The sequence below is a fragment of the Pelodiscus sinensis genome, chromosome 2 (assembly GCF_052426305.1).
Source record: "Pelodiscus sinensis isolate ZL-2025 chromosome 2, ASM5242630v1, whole genome shotgun sequence".
Lineage (NCBI taxonomy): Eukaryota > Metazoa > Chordata > Testudines > Trionychidae > Pelodiscus > Pelodiscus sinensis.
In genome coordinates, this window is record NC_143053.1 from 34,088,482 (window position 1) to 34,109,907 (window position 21,426).

The following is a 21,426-nucleotide window of genomic DNA, read 5'->3' on the forward strand; positions in this document are numbered from 1 at the left end:
CAAAGAACGTAAAAGTGAATGTCAGGCTAATCAGTCGAGTTATAACATCCCCAACTTACACTCCCACTTAAATGAGATTTCCTAAGCTGTAGGACTAATCATAAAATTACACAGTCTAGCTGGTCTAAGTAGCTGATTGTTACTTTCCATTTATAAGAATGCTGATCTTGATTATTTTGGCGGCATGACTTTTTTTTTTTTAATATAACTCATCAACCCTGATTTTCCTCTGTGTATAATTAGAAGGCACTCAATTACACACCCTAGAGGTGTACAACTCTAAAACAGGCAAACTAAGGCAGGGCACTCTCCCTGGTCAGATATGAGAAACATGCTTTGAAAAAAGGAAAAGTCTCTTGATAGATTTATGAAGTATATAATTATTTTTAAGTAATTAAGAAAAACGTATATTTACAACAGCAATTAATTTACTGTATGACAGGCTAATTACTGTATTTTTCAGATCAATTTATTTATGAATCTTTAACATACCTGCAAGTGTGTATGATCTATAACAATTGGCTTTAGACCACCGCTAGTAATGTTGCTATAGGCGCACACCAGAACGGTGCACAAAAATCCACAGAAACCCAGATGCTAATATGATCTCTCATATTCTTTTTGCAGAAGAAGGTTTGCCGCTAGTAAGCCCCATGCAGACGGGGCCATTTTTCACAAGATCCTTCATTCCTCAAAAATTGAGGTCTACAGGATCTTGCGAAAAAAGGCTTTTTTCTGACAAATGGTCCCTTCTACAAAGGGCTTTTTAGTGGCAAAACCTCTTCTGCAAGAAGAATCGGAAGAAGATATGCAAATGAGAGTTGCATTTGCATATCCTCTTCTGCAAAAAAAACGCAATGTAGACATAGCCTCACTATGGTAGAACTCCATGAATGGGTCTACACTACAGGTTTGTTTGGTTTTTTTTAAGTAGCCTCTTTTCAAAAAAACTTCACCTGCATCTAGACTGCAGATGCATTCTTTCAAAAGTAAACCGAAAGAACATGGCAGTTTTTTCGATCACAATAGACCTCATTTTACGAGGAATAGCACCTTTTTTTCGTAAATACTCTTCGAAAAAAGGCACTACTGAATGTACATTCTCTTTTGAAAAAGCCGCTTGCTTTTTCAAAAAATCTGCTTGTAGTCTAGATGCTGTCTTTCAAAAGAGGCTTGTAGTCTAGACGTAGCCTGTTATTATATGGGCTTTTTCATATTGTATTCCAGTTACATTATCAGTAGTACAGCACCTTGCAGAATTCATCTTACTAATATTAAGCCAGCAGCATTAGCTGAGACCCAACTGTACTTTGGAAATCCTTAAAATTCAGAGGATTTCAAGAAAATGTCAAACTATCCAAAATCTAAATTTAAACCCAAGCAGTCCCATTTCCAGTTGTGAGTAGCAGCAGTTTTCATCATTTACACTTTTCCAAATCTGTATTTCTGAAAGTTATTATTTTTATTTTCCTATGTTTCTATTGTGCCTATTACACCTTGATTGCAAACTATAATGTTTTTTAATAGAAATTATATTTTTAACCTATGAAATTCTCACTTCACAGTGTTGTAGTAAAGAATCAATTATATGCCCTGGTCAAGTCACAGAAATTACTCCCTGGGTAACTTGCAGAAGTTACATTTTAATAAAAAAGTAAAATTCTGCAGAATTTAAAAATTGTACTACAATTATATCTTTTCCAAGTTAAAGTGAATTGAGTACATAATAGCCTATTAAATATGGACATATGTATCAAAAGATAAAACCCAGTTTTTCTCTATATCACATTATATTCCTTTACTGTCCTTACATAAGAAAATTTTCTTTATTGCAGCCTCAGTGCCAAATACAAAGCAAGGATTATTCTCTACCAAAAAGCTTATAAGTTAAATAAATAACTTGAGTTGTAAGTACATACTAAAATTTAAAAAATAATCATTTTTGCTGTAAATTTACTTTTTTAGTAAGTTTAAGGGGTTTTGTTCCCCATCTTCCCCCATCATTTTTCCCTATACTGGCATTGACCACACTGTTCTATTTTTCAGTGAACCATGAAAAGTTAAGTCATAGAAATAAAGAACATAATCCAATGCCCCACCTTTTAGAAGCCCAGACTTGCCTGACACTACACAGAAACCGACCTTTTTGTCCTTCAGACTTGCCTAGTAGGCCCCATCTTCTATCGCAAAAGCCAAATCATCTGATTCCAAACTAACTGTCAACTGCTTGTGATGGTGGAGAAGCCAGACATCAATCAATCAGTTTTTATCAGAGGCGCTCTTCGTTTTTCTGTTGTGCTCATCTTATCATCTGACCCAGTTGTAGCCCTGACTTCAGAAGCTTAAGCAACTTGATGACAAAATATGCCTGTTTGTCCAAGGTGCATGTTGTATTAAAAGGTGGACTTCTATTTTTAGCAACCAACTAATATATTTTCAAAATAAATCTCAAATATGAGGTTTTTCCTCAGTAATTCAAATTAAGCAGTACTCGCTGAAATTCCATCTCTATTTTAGAATAACTATCAGAGAGCTTTCTAAATACAAAAAATAAAATTGTTATAAAAATTAAGTTTTGTTTATAAATAAAAATTTGCAAAGCAAACCAAAAGCTCAATCCTGTTAATAAAGTTTATTCCCATGAGTAAGGGCACACAAAATGCCACCACAAAAGCACAGTGTCCATCACAACTAGACTAAATTGGATGAGGGGGTCAGAGTAGAGTTAACTGACAAGGTTCATATCAACCCAATTTACATTTTTTCAAAATAAATTCCAGCTGCAAAGAAAAATTGGAAACATTAATTAGCTGAATTTTTGATGGATGAAGGCACAAGAAGGTGAGAACCTGCTTTTTAAAATTGTTTGTAGTTTTGGATTTGTCCTGTGCCACAGGGAATTCTGTAGCCATCCTCAATGGGTATATGATCAGGACCTCATTTGATAGGTATATCAATTTTAGATGGCACAATGCCTTTGTAAAAAGCAATAGAAAGTATTTTTGTACCCATATGATCTAGTTTTATGTCCCCAAAATGTTTCAGAGTAGCAATTTGCATAGCTCCTTAATATAAAGCCTGAATAAAAGTTTGGAATTAAAAAATAGCCACTAAAATGCAATACATTTGAAGGAATATTCGCTATTTCACATGAAGCTAAAGATTTGCAAAGTGAGTACATTTTTGATCCTCTAACATTAATGTGAACATTAATTTTTAAATTTTGGTTTTCCTGCCACCCCAGTGGACCAGTTGTCAATATATAAAGTAGCAGGGTCTTTATTCTGAAATCATTTACAAAGATTTAAATCGGAAGTAACTCCACTGAAACTAATAGGGTTACCTCAGCATAACTGAGATTAAAATCACTTTCTAGAAAATTTCCGTTCTGCCTAAATTAACATCTCCATGTATTTTACAGATAGTTTTACAAGTGTATTGAATTTCAAAAAAATATTCTTTACAATTATTACTTGCCAAGATTTTTTCTGTTATATTTTGGCCTAAGAGGCATACAGTATTTTAGACTATCATCCATTCTACTATTGTTAAAGTTCACATTTCTATAAAAAATATGCTCTTAAAAGGTAATATAAAATTTCTCCATATAGTTTCAGACATATAAAAGACATATGACTATGAACATTAAAAAACATGACATTTGTGACAAAAGAAGCACACCTGTGCCAGGAAAATATTTGTATACAATGGAAAGCACTTTATTCAAGTAAGGTCCTCATTGTGTTCAATGAATTTTATAAGCACTACACTCTTAGAATATATCACTTTTTGTGTTATTTAGGCCCCAATCCTGTAAACATTTATGCACTGCATTGTGCATTGGACTTAACAGGACTATTCATGGTCATGAAGTTAAGAACATACATAAGAGTCTGCAAGACCTATTCTTTAAGGTTTATAATTAGAACAGTACTGTCCGTTTCAGAAAAGGTTAAAGAGAACAGATCAAAATAAATAACTTTGAAAATGATGCAGTATTTTATTATAGTGCCTGTTTTTTTGTTATATAAAAAGACTGAATATACTTTGACAGTTTTTATCAGCTAATCATAGACTGAAAGCTGCAAGTTTAGTTGTCTGGTAGTACAAAGTAACATCACCAACTCATCTCTGTTAGTGCAGCAGGTAACGTATGAAAAGATTTATGAAGAAAAGTTCAAATAACTCACGGCTAACATGATGTCAGTCTACTTATTCCACTACAAGTTGCATTCACATTGCAGAGCTATTAATTTAGTATTCCTTTATTTTAAAAGATGTCAACTAGTAATTCAGTAATATGTAAGTTTGTGGCTACACACTACCTTTATTTACACACTTATAATGATGGGCTTATATGGGTGTTACTAAATAGGTAAGGTTTCCCAAAATATTTGAATAATTACATAAACATAAAAACATAGCAACTTTCAAATACAAAGGTGTTTATAGTATTAGTAATAAAGAATATTTAGAAATGCTATGCAACTCTTCAGAATAAAAGATAACAATGGCAAGAAGGGATGGCAACCTGTTTAAACATGTACTCTTGACAAGGAAAATCTGGACCAACTTCAAAATAAGGATAGGATGAATCCATAACCACAACAAAGTTCATTCAACATCTCTAACTGGAAGTTGGCAGAGGGGGGCAGAGAAGAGGTTGCTGATTTTTTAAATTAACTTATTTTTAAAATCCTCTTTTATGTAAATATCTCTACACCAAACAGAGTAGTTCAAAGCACTGTACATATAACTCAAGATTATATATTGTATGTTTACTTTACAATAGACTAAATTCCCTACAAGGAAACATCTACTGCGACAACCATCCACCACTGTTACCAAAGCATGATGACATTACCCTTTCAAAGCATTAGATAAAACTAAATGACAGTTGTCAATACCGAGAAATTATTCCTTTTGCACTGTAAGCATTATGCTAGTATTTTTCCCCACAAAAACTCCTCTTTGCTATTGCATGTGTACTAAATTAGCATAAGAATATTTTTGAGTTCCCAGTGAATATAGAGACTAGCAGCTTTATTCTTTAATATGACATGGAAACTTGATTATTCCACTCCTGTAGAAAAATAAAAACAGAAAAATACTATTTGCTGACTGACTTGATAATTGTAGCATTAACTCCTTGAATCTTTGCTTAAATTACATGTCTTAAGACATTATAGACATCATATACTCAAATATGCATACATGTTTAAGAATACTTATTATAGAAAGTCTGATTAAACTTCAGACAAGACCACAAATATTAAGATTGCCATGCCTGCATATGAGATATCTATCTATATATCTATATCTATATATAAATAGATATATAGAGAGAGAGAGATTCAAAATTCTCAAAACTGATGCCTTAGACAAAAACACAGACTTTTGAAAGTGATCTGTTAACATTGCATGGTATATAACAAAATAATAGTTGTAATAGTTTGTCCTTACAAACTCCTGAAATATTTTCATCAGTCTCCAAGAGTAACTATAACTTATCAGGCTGTAGTATTCCGTGTGTCCCTAGTTTGTGTTTGCTTGTCATTATATCCAGAGCATACAGCAATGAAATCAACCCTCCTAGTCTTTTGAGCCATCTTTTTTTGTTTTAATCTCTTAACAGGAAATAAATAAGATATTTCCCTATCCCATACATTTCTGAGCTAAATCTATATTGATCTCTGCATAAGTGGAGCCATCCATGACTGTGGGATCACATGGTAGAAGTAATATTTCTATGTAAACGCAATAAACATATTTACATGAAAGTATAACAATTTTATCAAATGCACAGATTATTGAGCTTTAAACAGTTCTGGCTGCACTATTCTCCTTCTCTACCTTTGTGTCATCTCAAAAAAAAAAAAAACCCCTGACAGTATGGTATGACACCCTCTCAGACAAGCCTTTGGGCATTAATATTTAAATCTTACCTATCCCTTGTGATTGGAATTCAGCTTCTATTCACAAACAAAAACTAAATCAATGTTCTTAGAGTTCAAACTAGATCCCTAAACAGTTTGCCACTCTCCATGCACAGATAAGATAAACTTTCTTTGACCCAAGAGATGAAGTTGCCATGACGATCAGAGAGTCCACTTTCTATATTGATATTTTGCTGATGTAACAACAAATAGAACCAGATCCTAAGACTGATAATGGTGATTAATTAATACTAATATTGATCCCTACAAGCAAGAGACAAGGCTATTAACTTGAAGCCTGAAAAGTCAATTGTTACCTGTGGCAGAGATACTAGTGGCTGATTTTGAAACATAATAAACAAATGCGCTGTCTTTATGCTAATACATTTAAAGAGCGATGTCCCTTGCTTGAGCACAGTAATACCACATTTAAATTAACCAATTTAATTGGCTATTTTACTCATATCCAAAATAATAGACATAAAAAATTACAGGAAAAATTATTGCAAGTGCTATATACTCATACCTATAATGGGATCTATTAAAAAAAAACTTTCCTTCCAGAGTACCATGTAAGCATTTTCATACTAAAGCAGTTCCAAATAGAAACGCCAGACTATTCTTCAGAAAGTAGCATATAAAGGACATAAGATTTTATGTTACAAGTTTCTAGGTACAATTTTTAAGAGAGGGAACCGTTTGTTTTCTCAGCTGAATAGGGAAAAACAATAAAAATATACAAGTGAAAACTATCAGTGTGGAACAGAAGTACTTCCAGAAAGATCTATTCAGCCAAATAGCAATATTGGCTTTGCCAATTTTTAAAAGAATAGACTCATATTAATTGCAACTATGTTTCTTTTTACACTAATTTCACTTAGCCATAATTTGAGGTGCAAACACAATTTGAGCACCTCATCAGAAAACTTCCTTATCTATTTTCCTTGTAAAAACAAGGGGGGGGAAATCATTTAATAATTCAAGTCTTTTTATTTCCTTTTAAAACACAATATACCAAGTTTCTTCATTAGCATAGTATCTTTGGACTATTGTTAACGTACATTTTATGTTTAATGGAAAATAATTGGTACTATTGATTGATGGCATGCTTTACTTCATTACACAGAATTCTGCATGAATCTTTGCATTAGCTTTTACACTTAACAAAAGTATGAATTAGTAGAGATGGAAAACAAGGAGCAAATTATCTAATTGCATTACTTTCCCTCACAGGTGAATCAGGTGAATGATATTATAAGTATATATCTTTAATACATATCTGCAAATATATATATATATACACACACACACACACACACACACACACACACTGTTTTAACATATTCTATAAATGAATTGCAACATAAAGTTCAACTGTTTGCAAGGAAGTGGAACTCAGTCTTATAAAAACTAAAAATTACCATGAGAGTTTCAAACTAAAAAAATATAGGCAGCTGCTTACCTAGAGCTCTCCTATAATTGAATTGAAGCATCTGAAGCGCCTTTAAGGTGCTACAGAGTGATTTAAAGAAGAGTACAAAGTTAAACTCTATTATTAAATAAAAAAGTATTTGAAAGTGATAAAGACTAATACTTTTTTAGTATCCTATTTTGTTTTTATCATTCTACTCTTAGCCAGTGAGCCCCTTAAAAACACTGAAAGGTTATATTTCATTTTGCTTTACAAGGTTTTTTTTCAAAAAAGATACTTTCACTTCTGAGTTCCACTTCTAAGCCAAAATTCTTGCATACAAGTCTACTGGATTTGAATGTTGGTGTATGTGTGTCTGTATTATTGCCTTTATTTAAAACTTAAACTCTACTGAATGATTTATGAACCCGTAATCAGTAGATTTGTCTACACATTTTCAAAAGCTAAATAAAATAGACCATTTCCTTCTTTGTAGTCTGCTTCTGAAAAATCAACTAAAGTTATATAATTATCAATTTTCATAAATACTATTGCATGCATTGGTTTTGATTTAGAAAAACTTCACAACTTAACTATGTAAAGAGGTAATTTTATTTTGAACTACAATATTGCAGATTTTCATTACTTTATCCTAAAAGCAAATATATATGTCTCAAATATAAAACTTTGATAATATATCCCCTTGGTGAACCAATTTTATAGCAACATTTTTAAAAAGAGAACAGTCCTACTTGCTGCTTTAAAACAACACATTTCCCTCAGATCAAAAGACAATCAACGGTTTTATTTCAGGGAGAAAAACTTGTTTGAGCCTATGGCAGGTGAAATATGCATTAGATATTTGACTTAGCACTGTGAAAGAGCTATCAATATACTAACACGGAGATTCTTTCTTGATCTTCCTTTGCTAATGATCTTATTAGTTAATGATATAATGGACATTTTAATTGGATACCTGAAATATGTAGTAACAAATAAAAAACAGGAGGAATATAGAAACAAGGGAATATAGAAAAGAATGTCTCTTGTTAATACTATATTATATTAGGTTAAAAATAAAGATTATTTTCTAAGCAATACTATAGTTTACATTACAAAAGAAAGGTTAATTTTTAAAATAAATCATAGTATGTATGGTGGGAAACAGTGCAATAAAGCAGACTGAGAACTCAAAACATTCAAATGTCAGAGTCTGCTCCTTACAATTTTCATATATTGCATGAAGTGTATGAAATGGCTTGGATTAAGACCACAAATGCTGTACAGACAATTTCTTCATTGTAAATCATTTCAGACTCCTTGACGAAAGTCTGATATGGTGCTGCTAACCATACTTCTGACAAGAAACAGTTTACTTTCAAAACATGTATGTAATATATTTAATTTTACTTTCAAAACATTTATCTAATATATTTAATTTTCAAGTTAACTATTCTTGAAACTTTTTTTGTTATGACCCGTGTTCCACTAATACTTTGCTATTTTTCCGCACAATCGGATTGTACCTAGCAATCTTCATGCTATGCTACACAAAATACAAACCAAATCAAAAGTTGTATGAGAAACTATTCCATTAATATCTCAGACAAGATTATCTTTGTAAAACATACCATGTAGCTAATATTCTAGTATTTAGGTAACGGAGCTTCATTTGAAAAAAAAAATGTTTCAGCCAACACCCTCCCCTCCTATCCATAAACCACTGTACTTAAGTGTGACTGAAGTTGGGGACATACAGGTCAGTAAACATATTACTAGACCACAGTCAACTGCATGAAGAACAAGAAAATAACAATAAAACTGCACATACAACACATTTGCTAATCATAAAGAAATGCACTGGTAAAAAAAATCATCATTTCTGTCATAAATTTTGTAGCGCAGTCACAGAATGGAGAACAATCTGGGCAATTTATTGGCATATTGGCAGGAGGTGATAAGGCTAAAAACAACAACAGCTAGCAGCTGGTGCAGTGAGATGGGCTGATAACATTGATATGGGGCTCCCATACAAAACACCTCCTATCGTATCAGTGCTTTTTATCAAACTAGTATTACAATAATAGGTTATAAGGGGGGGGGGTTAGGTGAGGGAAGAAAAATATAGGCCTGGAAAGAAAAAAAATCTGAATTTTTGGGACAAAACATGGGGGCAAAATACATAATTTATCACAGTATTATCAGGAAACCCAGGCAGTCTAATCAAGGAGCACTGAGTGACTATTTTTTGCCTTATCATCCAAAGTGGTGGAAACGGAGAAGGAATTATCAGGCTTCTGCAGATTGCTGGGCTGGAATTTTAATGGTAATAATCGGGTTTCTGATGGTATATCTTCTCCGCTTATCTTTCCCATTATCTCCCCTTATCTGGCCAGTCATCAGAGCAAATTAATGGTGCTCTTTCAGCGTCGCCTTTTTATCGCTGCCCAGAGAGCACCCAAGGGGAAAGAATAAGCAAAATATTAAAATACTGCATAAATCACAATTTTAGATAGCAGGGAACTGTATGCAGTAAAAGAAAAAAAATTGTGCCCAACAACCTTTTTGTCCTTTAAATTGACTGTCTTCAGAGTTTCTAGTCTAAGCTGACTTTTTGCTTGTCATAGAGCTTTTAAACTGTGCATGCTTTATCAGCAAAATGTAGAGGTTTATTGCAAATTGAAGAGTTTTCAAACTTAAAAAAAGTGAAGATACAGTCCTATCACTAGTAATTTTATTATGTTTACTGAAAATTCTTATGGTCAGCATTTTCAACTCCGATTTTTGTGTCCCGATATCAACAGAAAAAAACTTAGCTTCAAATTATTATTTATGTCTAAAATACTATATTGCTTGGTTTAAATAATAAAAATCTCAAAAACACATTTTAATAAAGGCTGCTTCTTATTGGAATAAACTTCTCAAAGTCTGAGAAAATGCCACCTATGGTTGATCAAATACTAATAGAAAACTCTGTACAGGACACTGATTGGTTTGAGCAAAAATTACATAAACCTAGCCAAAAACACACAATCCAAAAAGCCATCAGCTGGAACTGCTATGAACATAGTAAGTTCTCCAACTCTGATGACCTTGTTTCACTTCTCCTTACAATGTACATTTATAAACAGCCTAATTGGCATGATGACTCACATGGAAAAATAAAGTTATTAAAAATCAGACTACACACACAAATGTACAATCCAATCTACACATTTCCACATGTATGTTAAATGTGTATGCCTATATTTATTCTCATGAATTTACATGTACTCATGTACATGCAAACCATTACACGTCACTTATGAAAAAAAACCAAAAGCTTTTGGGTTAACATTTATGCCATATAGGGAAGCCATAAACATGCTTTGTGACCTATGGCAGAAATACATAATCCTCAATTTGCATCTGAGCATTTCTCTGACATTATGAAGTGGACACTACAAAAAACACATAGTTAATTGAGAAGATAAAGTATGCAAAGATAGACTCAGACAGTCTTTGTGCCATACAATTAATTTTATTATAATTTATTAACAATCAAGACACCAGTCATGTACTAGAAAGCCTTCCCAACTAATAACTTTCATAATCATATCTCACATTATCTACAGCTTTAAAATATTAACCATACTACTTAAATACTTTAATAGATTAATGCAAACTAAATAATAAATGAATAGGTTTAAAAGGAAAACACCATGTTTACTTACGTATATCAAAACCCACAGTAATTAAAACAGTTCCTTTAAAAATGAAGGATTTAAAAGGCTTTACACAAAACAGGAAAGTTTTAATCATGTATTATTATATACTAAATAAACACAGAACACAATCGGAAATATGCTGTTTTATTTTCCAAATTAAAAAACAGTTGTAAGTAGGTATGCACTACCAACACAATACAAATGTTTGACAGTGACCAATCTTTTTCAAGCTGCAGCTCATTCTGTTTGCTAAATCACTTCATCAGCTCAAAAATCCACTAGAACTGAGCTATTCATAAGTATTTTGGAGTTAGAAATCAATGAGGAAAATATTAAAAGATTCTCTCTAAGTCACATGACGGTTAGTTTAAAGTAATTCTAGGATACAGGCGTCAATGAAGTTGTATCAGCTCAGTGGTGCTGATTTAAAATCAAAATGGTTTATGATGTCTGTTTTGAAACGCTTACAACTTCTTTGAGTACTGACCGGCAGGATTGTTTCGTTCGGTTGAACAATCTGAAGCACGGAGAAGTTTATGAAGTTGGGATTATAGCACATGTCACTGACGTGCGTCTCAGACACAAAAAGTGAACTATGGATACTAATAGTAGCATACTATTACGAAGATTTTTGTCTACGACCCACCTATACACCTGGTTACTAACCAAAGCAAAAACATTTTCCTTTCAAAAGTGTTGCTTTTCCGAAAACAACAAAGATGACTATCTGCAACTGGTTTAGAAGCAAACCAAATCCTACAGGGAGGTGCAAAGTTTTGCATAATGCAAACCTAAGCGAAGGGACGAAGAGAACCGAAAATGACTAAATCAGCATTGCCCAGAGAAGGTTATTGAGTTGTGCAGCTCGGAGGAGCCTTTTCCTAGTGCTCCCTTGGCTGGAACTTTTCTTGCACGCACTTTTCGTTTCTTTGCCATGCGCTGGTATTTTTGCAGCCTAAGCCTGACATAGATCCCCCCTCAGCTGTCCTTGATCCCTCGTATGTTTCTGTGAAGACGAGTTCACCCTGGTCTCCTAAGTCAGTCCAACTTTACAATACGAAAGTGATTTGCTTTGCACGCTGAATGCGAGAGTTTTAAGGCAGTGCGTGAGGCAGTCACACAGCTCCCAAGGAGTAGGCAATTCAGTACGGAGGAAGCTACTCGGGCTGCATCAAAGGAGCTTTTATTTCATCCCTGCCCTTTTCTGTCTTTGGCAAAGTTTAACCCTTTAGCCCATACTCGGGACCCTCCGCGCCCCAGTCTCTCCGCTCCCTAGAAGGACATAAATAAAAGTCTGGCGGAGGGAGCCCCCCTCAGGAAACTTACGTTTGATCTGCCTGGGTTTGCTCTGTTTCCTGCGGGACATGCTGCCGCTGCTCCTGCCTGGCTCCAGGTGCGGAAGGAGAGGGGCGCGGGCCGGGGTGACAATCAGTCGGCGGGGCTCATGAAGGAGCCGCTGGACGCCTCGCGAGGCACAGTCAAATGAGAGGGGGAGAGGGCGAGCGAGTGACAGGGAACGAGGGGCAGAGAGAGCTCGGGCGAGTGAGAGCGGCAGCGAGGAGGAGGAGGAGGAGGAGGAGGGAGGGAGGCGGGGTGGGGGGGGAGCAGGGAGGGAGGGAAGCGCTCGCTTGCCCGCCTTCTCCCCGGCGTTGCCGCGCGGATGCCGCCGCTGCTGTCGCTCTCGGAGCCGCGCTCGGCTCAGACTGATGGGCTGCGGGAGGTGGCAGGGGAGGAGGGGGCGAGGGAGGGGCTTTCCAAGGCTGGCGGGGGTGGGGGAATATGTCCGTCGGGGTTGACGGACACTGGCGGCTTCCACAGACGGGTCCGCCTGCGAACAACAGCCTGCGAAGCTGCTCTCTGTAGGGAAAGGAGCTGGCTCCCTTCGCCCCCCAGCCGCCCCAACTTCCCCTTAGAGAGGCAATGAGCGAGCCGGGCTCCCACAGACTGAGGTGAGCGCCACGCGCTGCGCTCGTTAACTTCCCACCCACCCCGCGACGCGCGCACACACACACACACACAGACACCTCTTCATTTCTGTTAAGGCCTCGTTGGCCAGGGCGCTGCAGGGGCCGGGTTCAGGCGGATGCCCCATGGGATGGGCACTGGCGTTTCCTGGACAGCCTCACCTGGGGTTTTTCACGGGTAAGCTGGAACTAGGCATTCCCCTGCCCATATCTCCAGGGCACGCTGTAGGTGCGTGTATGTGTGCGCATTGATAAAATCAGAAAAAGCATTTGGTGGTTGGCTGGCTGGTCCATCAGGCAGTAATCAACTGAACAAACTGCATCAGATCCTGCCCCCCAGGTACCCGCGTGTCCCTGCAAAGTAGAGCTCCTCAAACTTTGTTGGCAGTAAACTAGTAAATAAGTTGAGCCTTATTCTTGAATTACCCCACAACCAGGACCTGTTTTCCAACAAATCTGTTCATTATTCACACTTGTTCACACTGATTGTTTGCACAAGCAACTGTAGCCTGTGATTGATTCACCAAATTGTGTATTTGCTCTGTAGTGATAATTATTTGCATGTCTCATTGATCACTTAACTCAAGAGATACTGTTCCTGCTCTCAAATGAATTATTTTTGTATATAAAGAAAAGTCCCCATTCACAACTTATCTATGAACATTCATGATTAAACAAATATTATACAAATAACAAAAAGTATTACAAAGTGGTTCAGTTTCGGTTACAAATACACTAGTGAATATTTGTGCATTTTAGTGTTCATATTTCTGTCAGTAAATACTTGCTCAGGTAAATGTTCATGAAGAAGTGCAGGGAGTCATGAATATAAATTAAGTGAATCAGAATTTTAATTACAAACTCCACATACACTTACTTTCACAGTTCTATTCTGAAATTCTTCCACTAACATCAGTCATGTTATTCTGGATTTACATCACTTCATAAAAGACACAATTGGCTTTAACATTTCTTTGAATGATTTAGATGAATATATACAATGAATGGGTTTATTACAGGTATTCTTAAATTATGTGAACAGTTTGATTAGGGTAAATGATTTCCTTCCCAATTCATACTTTTTCTTTTGCGTCTTCTGCTGAAATGTATTACTAATGAGTGTTTTCCTCTACTTAAAGTGAGCATGTCATCCCATATGCATAGTACCATTGGCTGGTACCCTTGAGATGTAGAGTCTTTGTGTAATATCATCCCTAGTATTTTAAGTGATCATATACTATTTTTCAGGCTGTAACATAAGTTATGTTTCAAAGGCAAAAGCCAACTGGAATGCTCAGTATCTTTTAACTCAAACTGTACTATACATTTAAGCTGTATCTAGGATATTTTCTTATTGTTTAGTAAAATAAAATTTTTAGCACAGTATGAGCCAGACACATAATTCTGAGTAAGAAGCAATTATTAAGTATCAATGGGCAAATTACTCATGGACGTAATGTACACTCTCATACTATATAACAATGAGTGCTCGGGGAGAGAAGGGGGAAGCACTACTGTGAGTATCAATTCAACGTGGATTGCTTAGAAACCAGATTGTTCAACCCAAGACTGAGATTCCTCCTCTATAAGGCACACCAAACCAATCAAAAAGAGAACTTCTGTTTCATTACACTGATTAGTTGACTCAAGCTCCTGTAGCTCAAGCTGTGGGACTATAAAAATGCAATGCAGACATCTTGCAAGGGAGAAGAGTCCTGAAACCATGGCTCCAGACCAAGCCTGAAAGTCTACACTGCAATTTTGCAACCCTGCACTCCAAACTCAGTAAGCTTCAGTTAGCAGAAACAAGCCAACCAATGGTGCTTTATTGCAGCGTAGATATACCGAGAGTATCTGATCTCAGATTCAACTTGGAACAGATTGTTATTCAGAAGAAGTAGCACATGTTGGAGGCAATTGCTCAATGTGAACTGGGCAACTAAAGGTTGGATTGTTATGCATAAAGAGTTTGAAACAGGCATTTAAGGGTAGCAGGAAATGTGGTGTGCTCAAATTCTTGCAATGAGCCATAAAACCAGTATTCCTGTTAAGTCCATGGTATTTGGTGTCCTGTAGAGTCATGAAATTAAGTTTTCATACACATTTTCTGAAGGTGTTGTGCAGGTTTTCTTTGAGGACAAGTACTGAAAAATCAGGTATGGAGTGATTGCTTAGTGAAAAGTGATCACCCATTAGTGGTATAGTGTTTTTATTTTGGGGGATTTTTCTATGCAATTTCATGCAAAAACACAGTGATTGGTTTCACCCATAGAATTGTTTTAGGGGCATTTGATACACTCAATAGGTATGTCTAGATTACATGCCTCTGCCAACAGGCATGTAAAATAGGCTACCCAACATAGTCAATGAAGCAGGGATTTAAATATCCCTGGCTTCATTAAAATAAAAATGGCCACCGCACTGTGCCAGCTCAGCTGATCGTCGGCACAGCGCAACAGTCAAGACGTGGATTGATCGACAGGGAACGCTTTTGTTGACTGCTCCCTTATACCTCGTGAAATGAGGTTTACAAGAGCAGTCGACAAAGGCTTCAGGAAGAATTTGTTGAAAAAAAAATTCACCACAAAAACAGTGATATACCTGAGATATATTAATCATTCTCTAAACAGAAGTCCCTTGGATTTCCATTGCAACCTCAACAACCACACTCATCCAATATAGTCTCTTTAGAATACGCCTATACTAGCAGCAACTATGAAGAAACATTAGGAAGAAAACTAGGTTTGTTGAGGCTGGAGAAAATAAGATTGAAGGGGACATGATAACAATCTACAAATGAGTAAAAGATTGTCATAAACAGGAGGGTTGTAAATTGTTCTCCTTAACAACTGAAGACAGGAAAAGATGTAATGGACTTAAATTGCAGTAAGGGAGATTTAGGTTACACATTAAGAAAAACTTCCTAACTGTAACAGTGATTAAACATTGGAACAGATTATCTAGGGAAGGTGAAAAATCTCCATTATTGGAAGTTTATAAAAACAGGTTAGACAAAAACCTGATAGGAACAGTCTAGACAGTCTACTTAGGCAGTCTACTTAGTTCTGCTCCAGTACAGGGGATTAGATTAAATGACCTACTGAGGTCCTTTCCAGTCCTACATTTCTATGATTCTATCGTGCTAAAATGAGACATCACACACAGTAGATAATTCACATTTTTATAGTAGCAACCACTTCCTTTTTTACATACTATGATCAGTAATAAAATGGTTAACAATTAAATCATCATCATCATAAAGGAATGCTCATTCAATCTTAAAGATGATAGGGGCAGTTTTCACCTCTCCCACTCATTGTTTCTAACTATCTGTGATCAGTTTATGCTTTGTTTCAGAGGGATAACTGTGTTAGTTTGTTTCAGCAGAAACAACAAAGTGTCCAGTGGCACTTTAAAAATTAACATCAATGAGGGCATAAGCTTTCATGCTGAAGAGAAAAGGGGGGAAAAGGAAGGGATACAGAGATGGGAGTGTGACAGCACTGATGTCACACTCCCACCTCTGTAACCCTTTCTTTCCCCCCCCCCCCTTTTCTTCTCAGCATCTGAGGAAGTGAGTTCTAACTCAGGAAATCTAATGCCCTAATACACCAATAAACCAGTTTTTGTTTGTTTCAGAGTTACTTGCTTGTAATCCTTTCTATCTTACTGTAAAATCACAGAACTGGAAGGAACCTGGAAAAGTCATCAAGCCCAGTCTCCTGCACTCACGGAAGGAGCAAGCACCATCTAGATCATCCCTTCCAGCTGTTAAGGATATCAGCATGCTGTTGACTACACAATTAACCCACAAGCCTGGTCTTACTAGTTAATCCTATCAACTACACACATTTTCTCCCCTCCTCTTGATGTCTCTGCATCAGAAGCAGCAAGGGAAGGTGGAGGCAGGAGTTGGTGCTGTGGGGAGCCGGCTTTTAAGCTGGCTCCCCATGAGCACTGGATCCCGCAGAACCTCCTGCCTGTCCCAACACCCATGCTGCTGCCTCTAATAGAGAGGCAGCAGCACAAAGAGTGGGGGGGGGGGCACAAAGTCACCTAACACCACTTTGCTGCCTCTCACAGAGGTAATGGGGGGGCAGGAGACGGGCAGGGGCCAGTGCTTCCTAATTGTAGTACTTTGCATTTGTCTTTATTGAATGTCATCCTTTTTATCTCAGCCCATTCCTTCAGTTTGTCCACATTATTTTGAATGAGAATCCTGTCTGCCAAGCACTTGCAACACCTCCCAGCTTGGTACCATCCAAAGACTTTATGGGTGTACTCCCAATGCCATTATCTAAATCATTAATGAAGATATTGAAAGAACTGAGTCTAGAACTGATCCTTGCAGAACCCCATTCATTATACCCTTCCAATTTGACTGAATGACTGATTAACTACTCTTTGGGAATGGTAAACCAAATTGTTTTGCACCCACTTTATAATAGCTCCGTCTCCATTGTATTTCACTAGTTTGTTAATAAAAAGGTCATGAGAGACTTTATCAAAAGCCTTACTAAAGTCTAGATATACCATATCCTTCCCTTCCCTCTTCTCTCTGTCAAGGAAAGCTATCCAGTTGATTTGACATGATTTGTTCTTAACAAATTATGTTGTGACTCATTACATTATTACAGATATTTACAAATGCATTCTTTAATTATTTACTCCGTTTTCTTTCCTGGTATAGAAGTTAAGCTGACTGGTCTGTATTTTTCTGGATTGTCTTTATTTCCCTTTTAATAGATTGGCACTATATTTGCCTTTTTCCAGTCTTCTGGAATCTCTCCTTTATTCCATGACTTTTCAAAGATAATAGCTAATGGCTAAGATATCTCCTTAGTCAGCTCTTTGAGTATTCTAGGATGCATTTCCTCAGGCCTTAGTGACTTGAAGGCATCTAACTTGTCTAAATAATTTGTAATTTGTTTTTGACCTACTTTCCACATTTTGTAGGACTCTTTTTGATTTTTTTAGATCATTCAAAATCTCCTGTTGTCTCTTGCCATACTTCCTATCTTTCCTAAGAAGTGGAATAGTTTGCCCTATGCCCTTATTAAAGTTTTTTTAAAACTACTAACTGTCTTCAATTCTTTTTCCTCTTAGACCGTCTTCCCATGGATCTTAGCTACCAACTTCCTGAGTTTGCTAATGGATACCTTCTTCAAATTCATTGTCTTTATTTTGCTGTTCTCCCTCCTACCATTCCATAGAATAATGAACTCTATCATTCGTAATCAATTTCACATAAACTGCCTTCCACTTTCAGATTCTCAGCCAGTTCTTCTCTAATATATTTGTCAAGATCAAACCTAGAACAGCCTTCCCCCAAAAGTTGTGTCCACCTTCTGAAATAAAAAATGGTCTCTGATACATTTGAAGAACATATTGGATAGACTCCGGTCATCTGAAGAAGTGTTTTGTTAGTCTATAAAGTGCTACCAGACCATTTTTTTTCTGTAACAGACTAATTCAACTACCCCCGAAGCTTCTGTGCCCTGCTGTAATTTTCCCAACAGGAGTGTGGATAGTTGAATTCTCCCAATCCTATGCTTTGGATGAGTTGGTTAATTGTTTGAATAAGCCTCATCCACCTCTTCTTCCTTGGAAGGTGGTCTGCAGTCGACCTCTAGTAAGATACCATCCTCCTTTTTTATCACTTTTATGCTTACCATGACTCTCAACAAGTCTGTCTCGTATTTCCATCTCAAACTCAGTCCAATTGTATATATTTTTATCTACAAGACGACACCTCCTCCCTTTTCTCCCTGCATATCCTTCCTGAGCAAGCTGTACCCTTCTATACCAATATTCCAGTCATGCAGATTATCCCACCAAGTTTCTGTGATTCCAGCTATGTCATAGTTGTGTTTATTTATTTTTATACTTGGTATAATTTAATTCTATGTCCTTTTGATAAATACATTTGTTTTACTATTACTGCAAACCAATTCAGTTCTGATTGAAAAAGCTTTGTCAAACCCTAGCTAACGAGGAGCAGCATAATTTCTGTGACTGTTTCAGGGAAAACTGGATACTGTAGGAAGATGACTCTAAGGAACTCAGAAGTTAGGATTCATGGCAATATTTGGACTGGCAGTATCCTAAAGAGCTTGCTGGCAAGGAAGACAAGCTAGTGTAACAGGGAGTTGTCTCATAGCCCAGGCATAGCAAAACTCTCATTTATGGAGGCAGGTAACACGATAACTCACAACTCTTGGAACCAAATTAGATTATTCTGCAGGCAGATGATTTGGGGGGAATTCAGAACTGGAACGTCTTGGGGTAAATCTGCAAAAAATAACTGAATAGTGGAAATCAGCATGTGACCTGTATGCCTGTAGGCTGGCTGTTGATGTCAGGACTGTGAGCCACAGCATCATGTAATTTAAGGCACCCAGAGTTGCAGAGCAGATGCTGACACTTATTGCTCTGGATTAATCCCCAAAGTGCCACAATAAGTCACTGCGTTTCTCTTTATTCTTCAACCTCATACTCCATAACAATTTTGTTACAATCCTTGTAAGTGTTACTCAATAAGTGATGCTGCTTGGAAAGCACCTTTGCATAGGATCATGAAGAAAGAAAAAAGAGAACAGCAAACACAGAGTGCTGGCAGATGAGAGGAACAATTTATGTACAAGTCAATGTCCATCCTGTTTGACAGTCCATTCATTCACTAGTGATATAATCAAGCATTAAGGTAACTAAAAATATCTTCTCCCTACATTCCCACTACCTATTGCAGTTTAGCTGGAAGATAGCACCCCCTTCTGGATAATATGCAGTTTCTGTATCATCTCAGACAGCCATGTCCACATTTAGTCACATCCATTTGCTGTGTGCTACAGATTTAGCACAGCAAGGTACACTGTAATACTGATCTCTTAACTGTCAACACAGAAACATGATAAAGAATTTTAAAAAAACTAGAGAGACTAGGTAACATATACAATTTTTCCACAGTAAATACAGCTCTAACTCCAGTGGGGCTGCCAGCAGTTAGCAGTGGCACAACCTTTAGTTTTATAAACTCCTTTTTTCTGCTGTCATTAGTACAGTATGTAACACTCTTGTTGCATGGCTGCATAACAATCTCTGGTTCACATTGGTAAATGATCTGCAGTTGAGACTTAGCTATGTGACCACACCATGAAAATGACACTCTACCCACCATAATGCATGCAGCAGAACTGTACATATCTTATTTATTCAGAAATAGCTTTATTAGTTTTACAAAATGATGTAGCAAAATAATATAAATCACAAAAAAGCAACAAACAAAACCTTGACAAAATCTTGGATAGAGATACCACTAACCCTCACAACTTTTCCCTGGTGAATTCAAGTACCTCTCACTTGCACATCTGCATTTTCCTCTAGATAAGGGATATATTCTTCCCGTATCACATGCAATTCTTCAGTTATGTCATTATTTTATAAATGAGATACATGAATTTATGAAGCAATTCCTAACATGTCAGCACACCTGTCTTTCAAAAGTGGGATTCAAGAGGCTTTCTACCTTCAAAGGACCAGTCTCTTTGCCAAAAGTAAGGTAACTGCAATCCAGGTTTTAGACTTTATAATACAATATATTGAAGAAAATCAAGTAGGAAATGTAGCTCAGATTCAACAGGTAATTTATAATTCTATGTTATTTTTGTAAATTTAACTTTTGAGCACATATTTCTAATTTTATAATGCTACCAAATAATGTCAAATTATAATTCTGATTCCTACACCACTATACCTATCAGCCCAACAGACCACATTTGTAAACATGTGCAGAAGTCCAATATGCTTTGTGTAATTAAAATCACAAGTGGGGACTCTCTGGCATGCTGGTCACACACAGTTAACCAGGGATAGCCATTGTCAGGCTGTCAGATAGTTTGTTTACCTAAGAGTTCACAGGCATGGTTGTTCCCAGTTCCCAGTAGAAATGGTTCACTCTTCCCGGCCAATGGGAGCTACAGGCAGCAGTACAGGCCAGGCCACCACTTTCCACAGCTCCCATTGGCCAGGAAGGGTGAACTGCAACCACTGGGAGCTGCAAATGACCGTGCCTGAGAATGCTCAGGTAAATGAACCATTGACAGCCTGCTAGTGACTAACCCTGATGAACGCATCTTGTCCCTGGGCTGGAGATTCCCCATCCCTGATTTAAATTGTTTAAATTTTAGCACAGTCTAATATGAAGCCACTGTGTCTTAATCTGAGTATAATTTGCCCCCAAATATCCATCTCTGTGTGAAATGCACAAGTAGCATAAGAAAATCAAAGTAACAGCTTAAAGTTTCAGTCTAGAGAGATAATATTTAAAAATGCCTCAGTGATTCTAGATTCTAAGTGCCATCTTCAAAACTGATGGGCACTTAGCCCTTGTCTACACCAGGGAGTTATTT

At 36.7% G+C, this 21,426-nt stretch overlaps 1 protein-coding gene across 2 annotated transcripts in view; it reads right to left on the bottom strand.

The window, feature by feature from the left end:
* The window catches only part of ZFPM2 (zinc finger protein, FOG family member 2), a 580,339-nt gene extending 567,782 nt beyond the window's left edge, over positions 1–12,557 (bottom strand). For both annotated transcript variants that reach the window (XM_075920227.2, XM_075920226.2), the window contains exon 1: positions 12,381–12,557. In XM_075920227.2, coding sequence (XP_075776342.2) covers positions 12,381–12,420 — 40 coding nt within the window. In that variant the 5' untranslated portion in view covers positions 12,421–12,557. The remainder of the gene's footprint in view (positions 1–12,380) is intronic.
* Between the last annotated feature and the right edge of the window lie 8,869 nt (positions 12,558–21,426).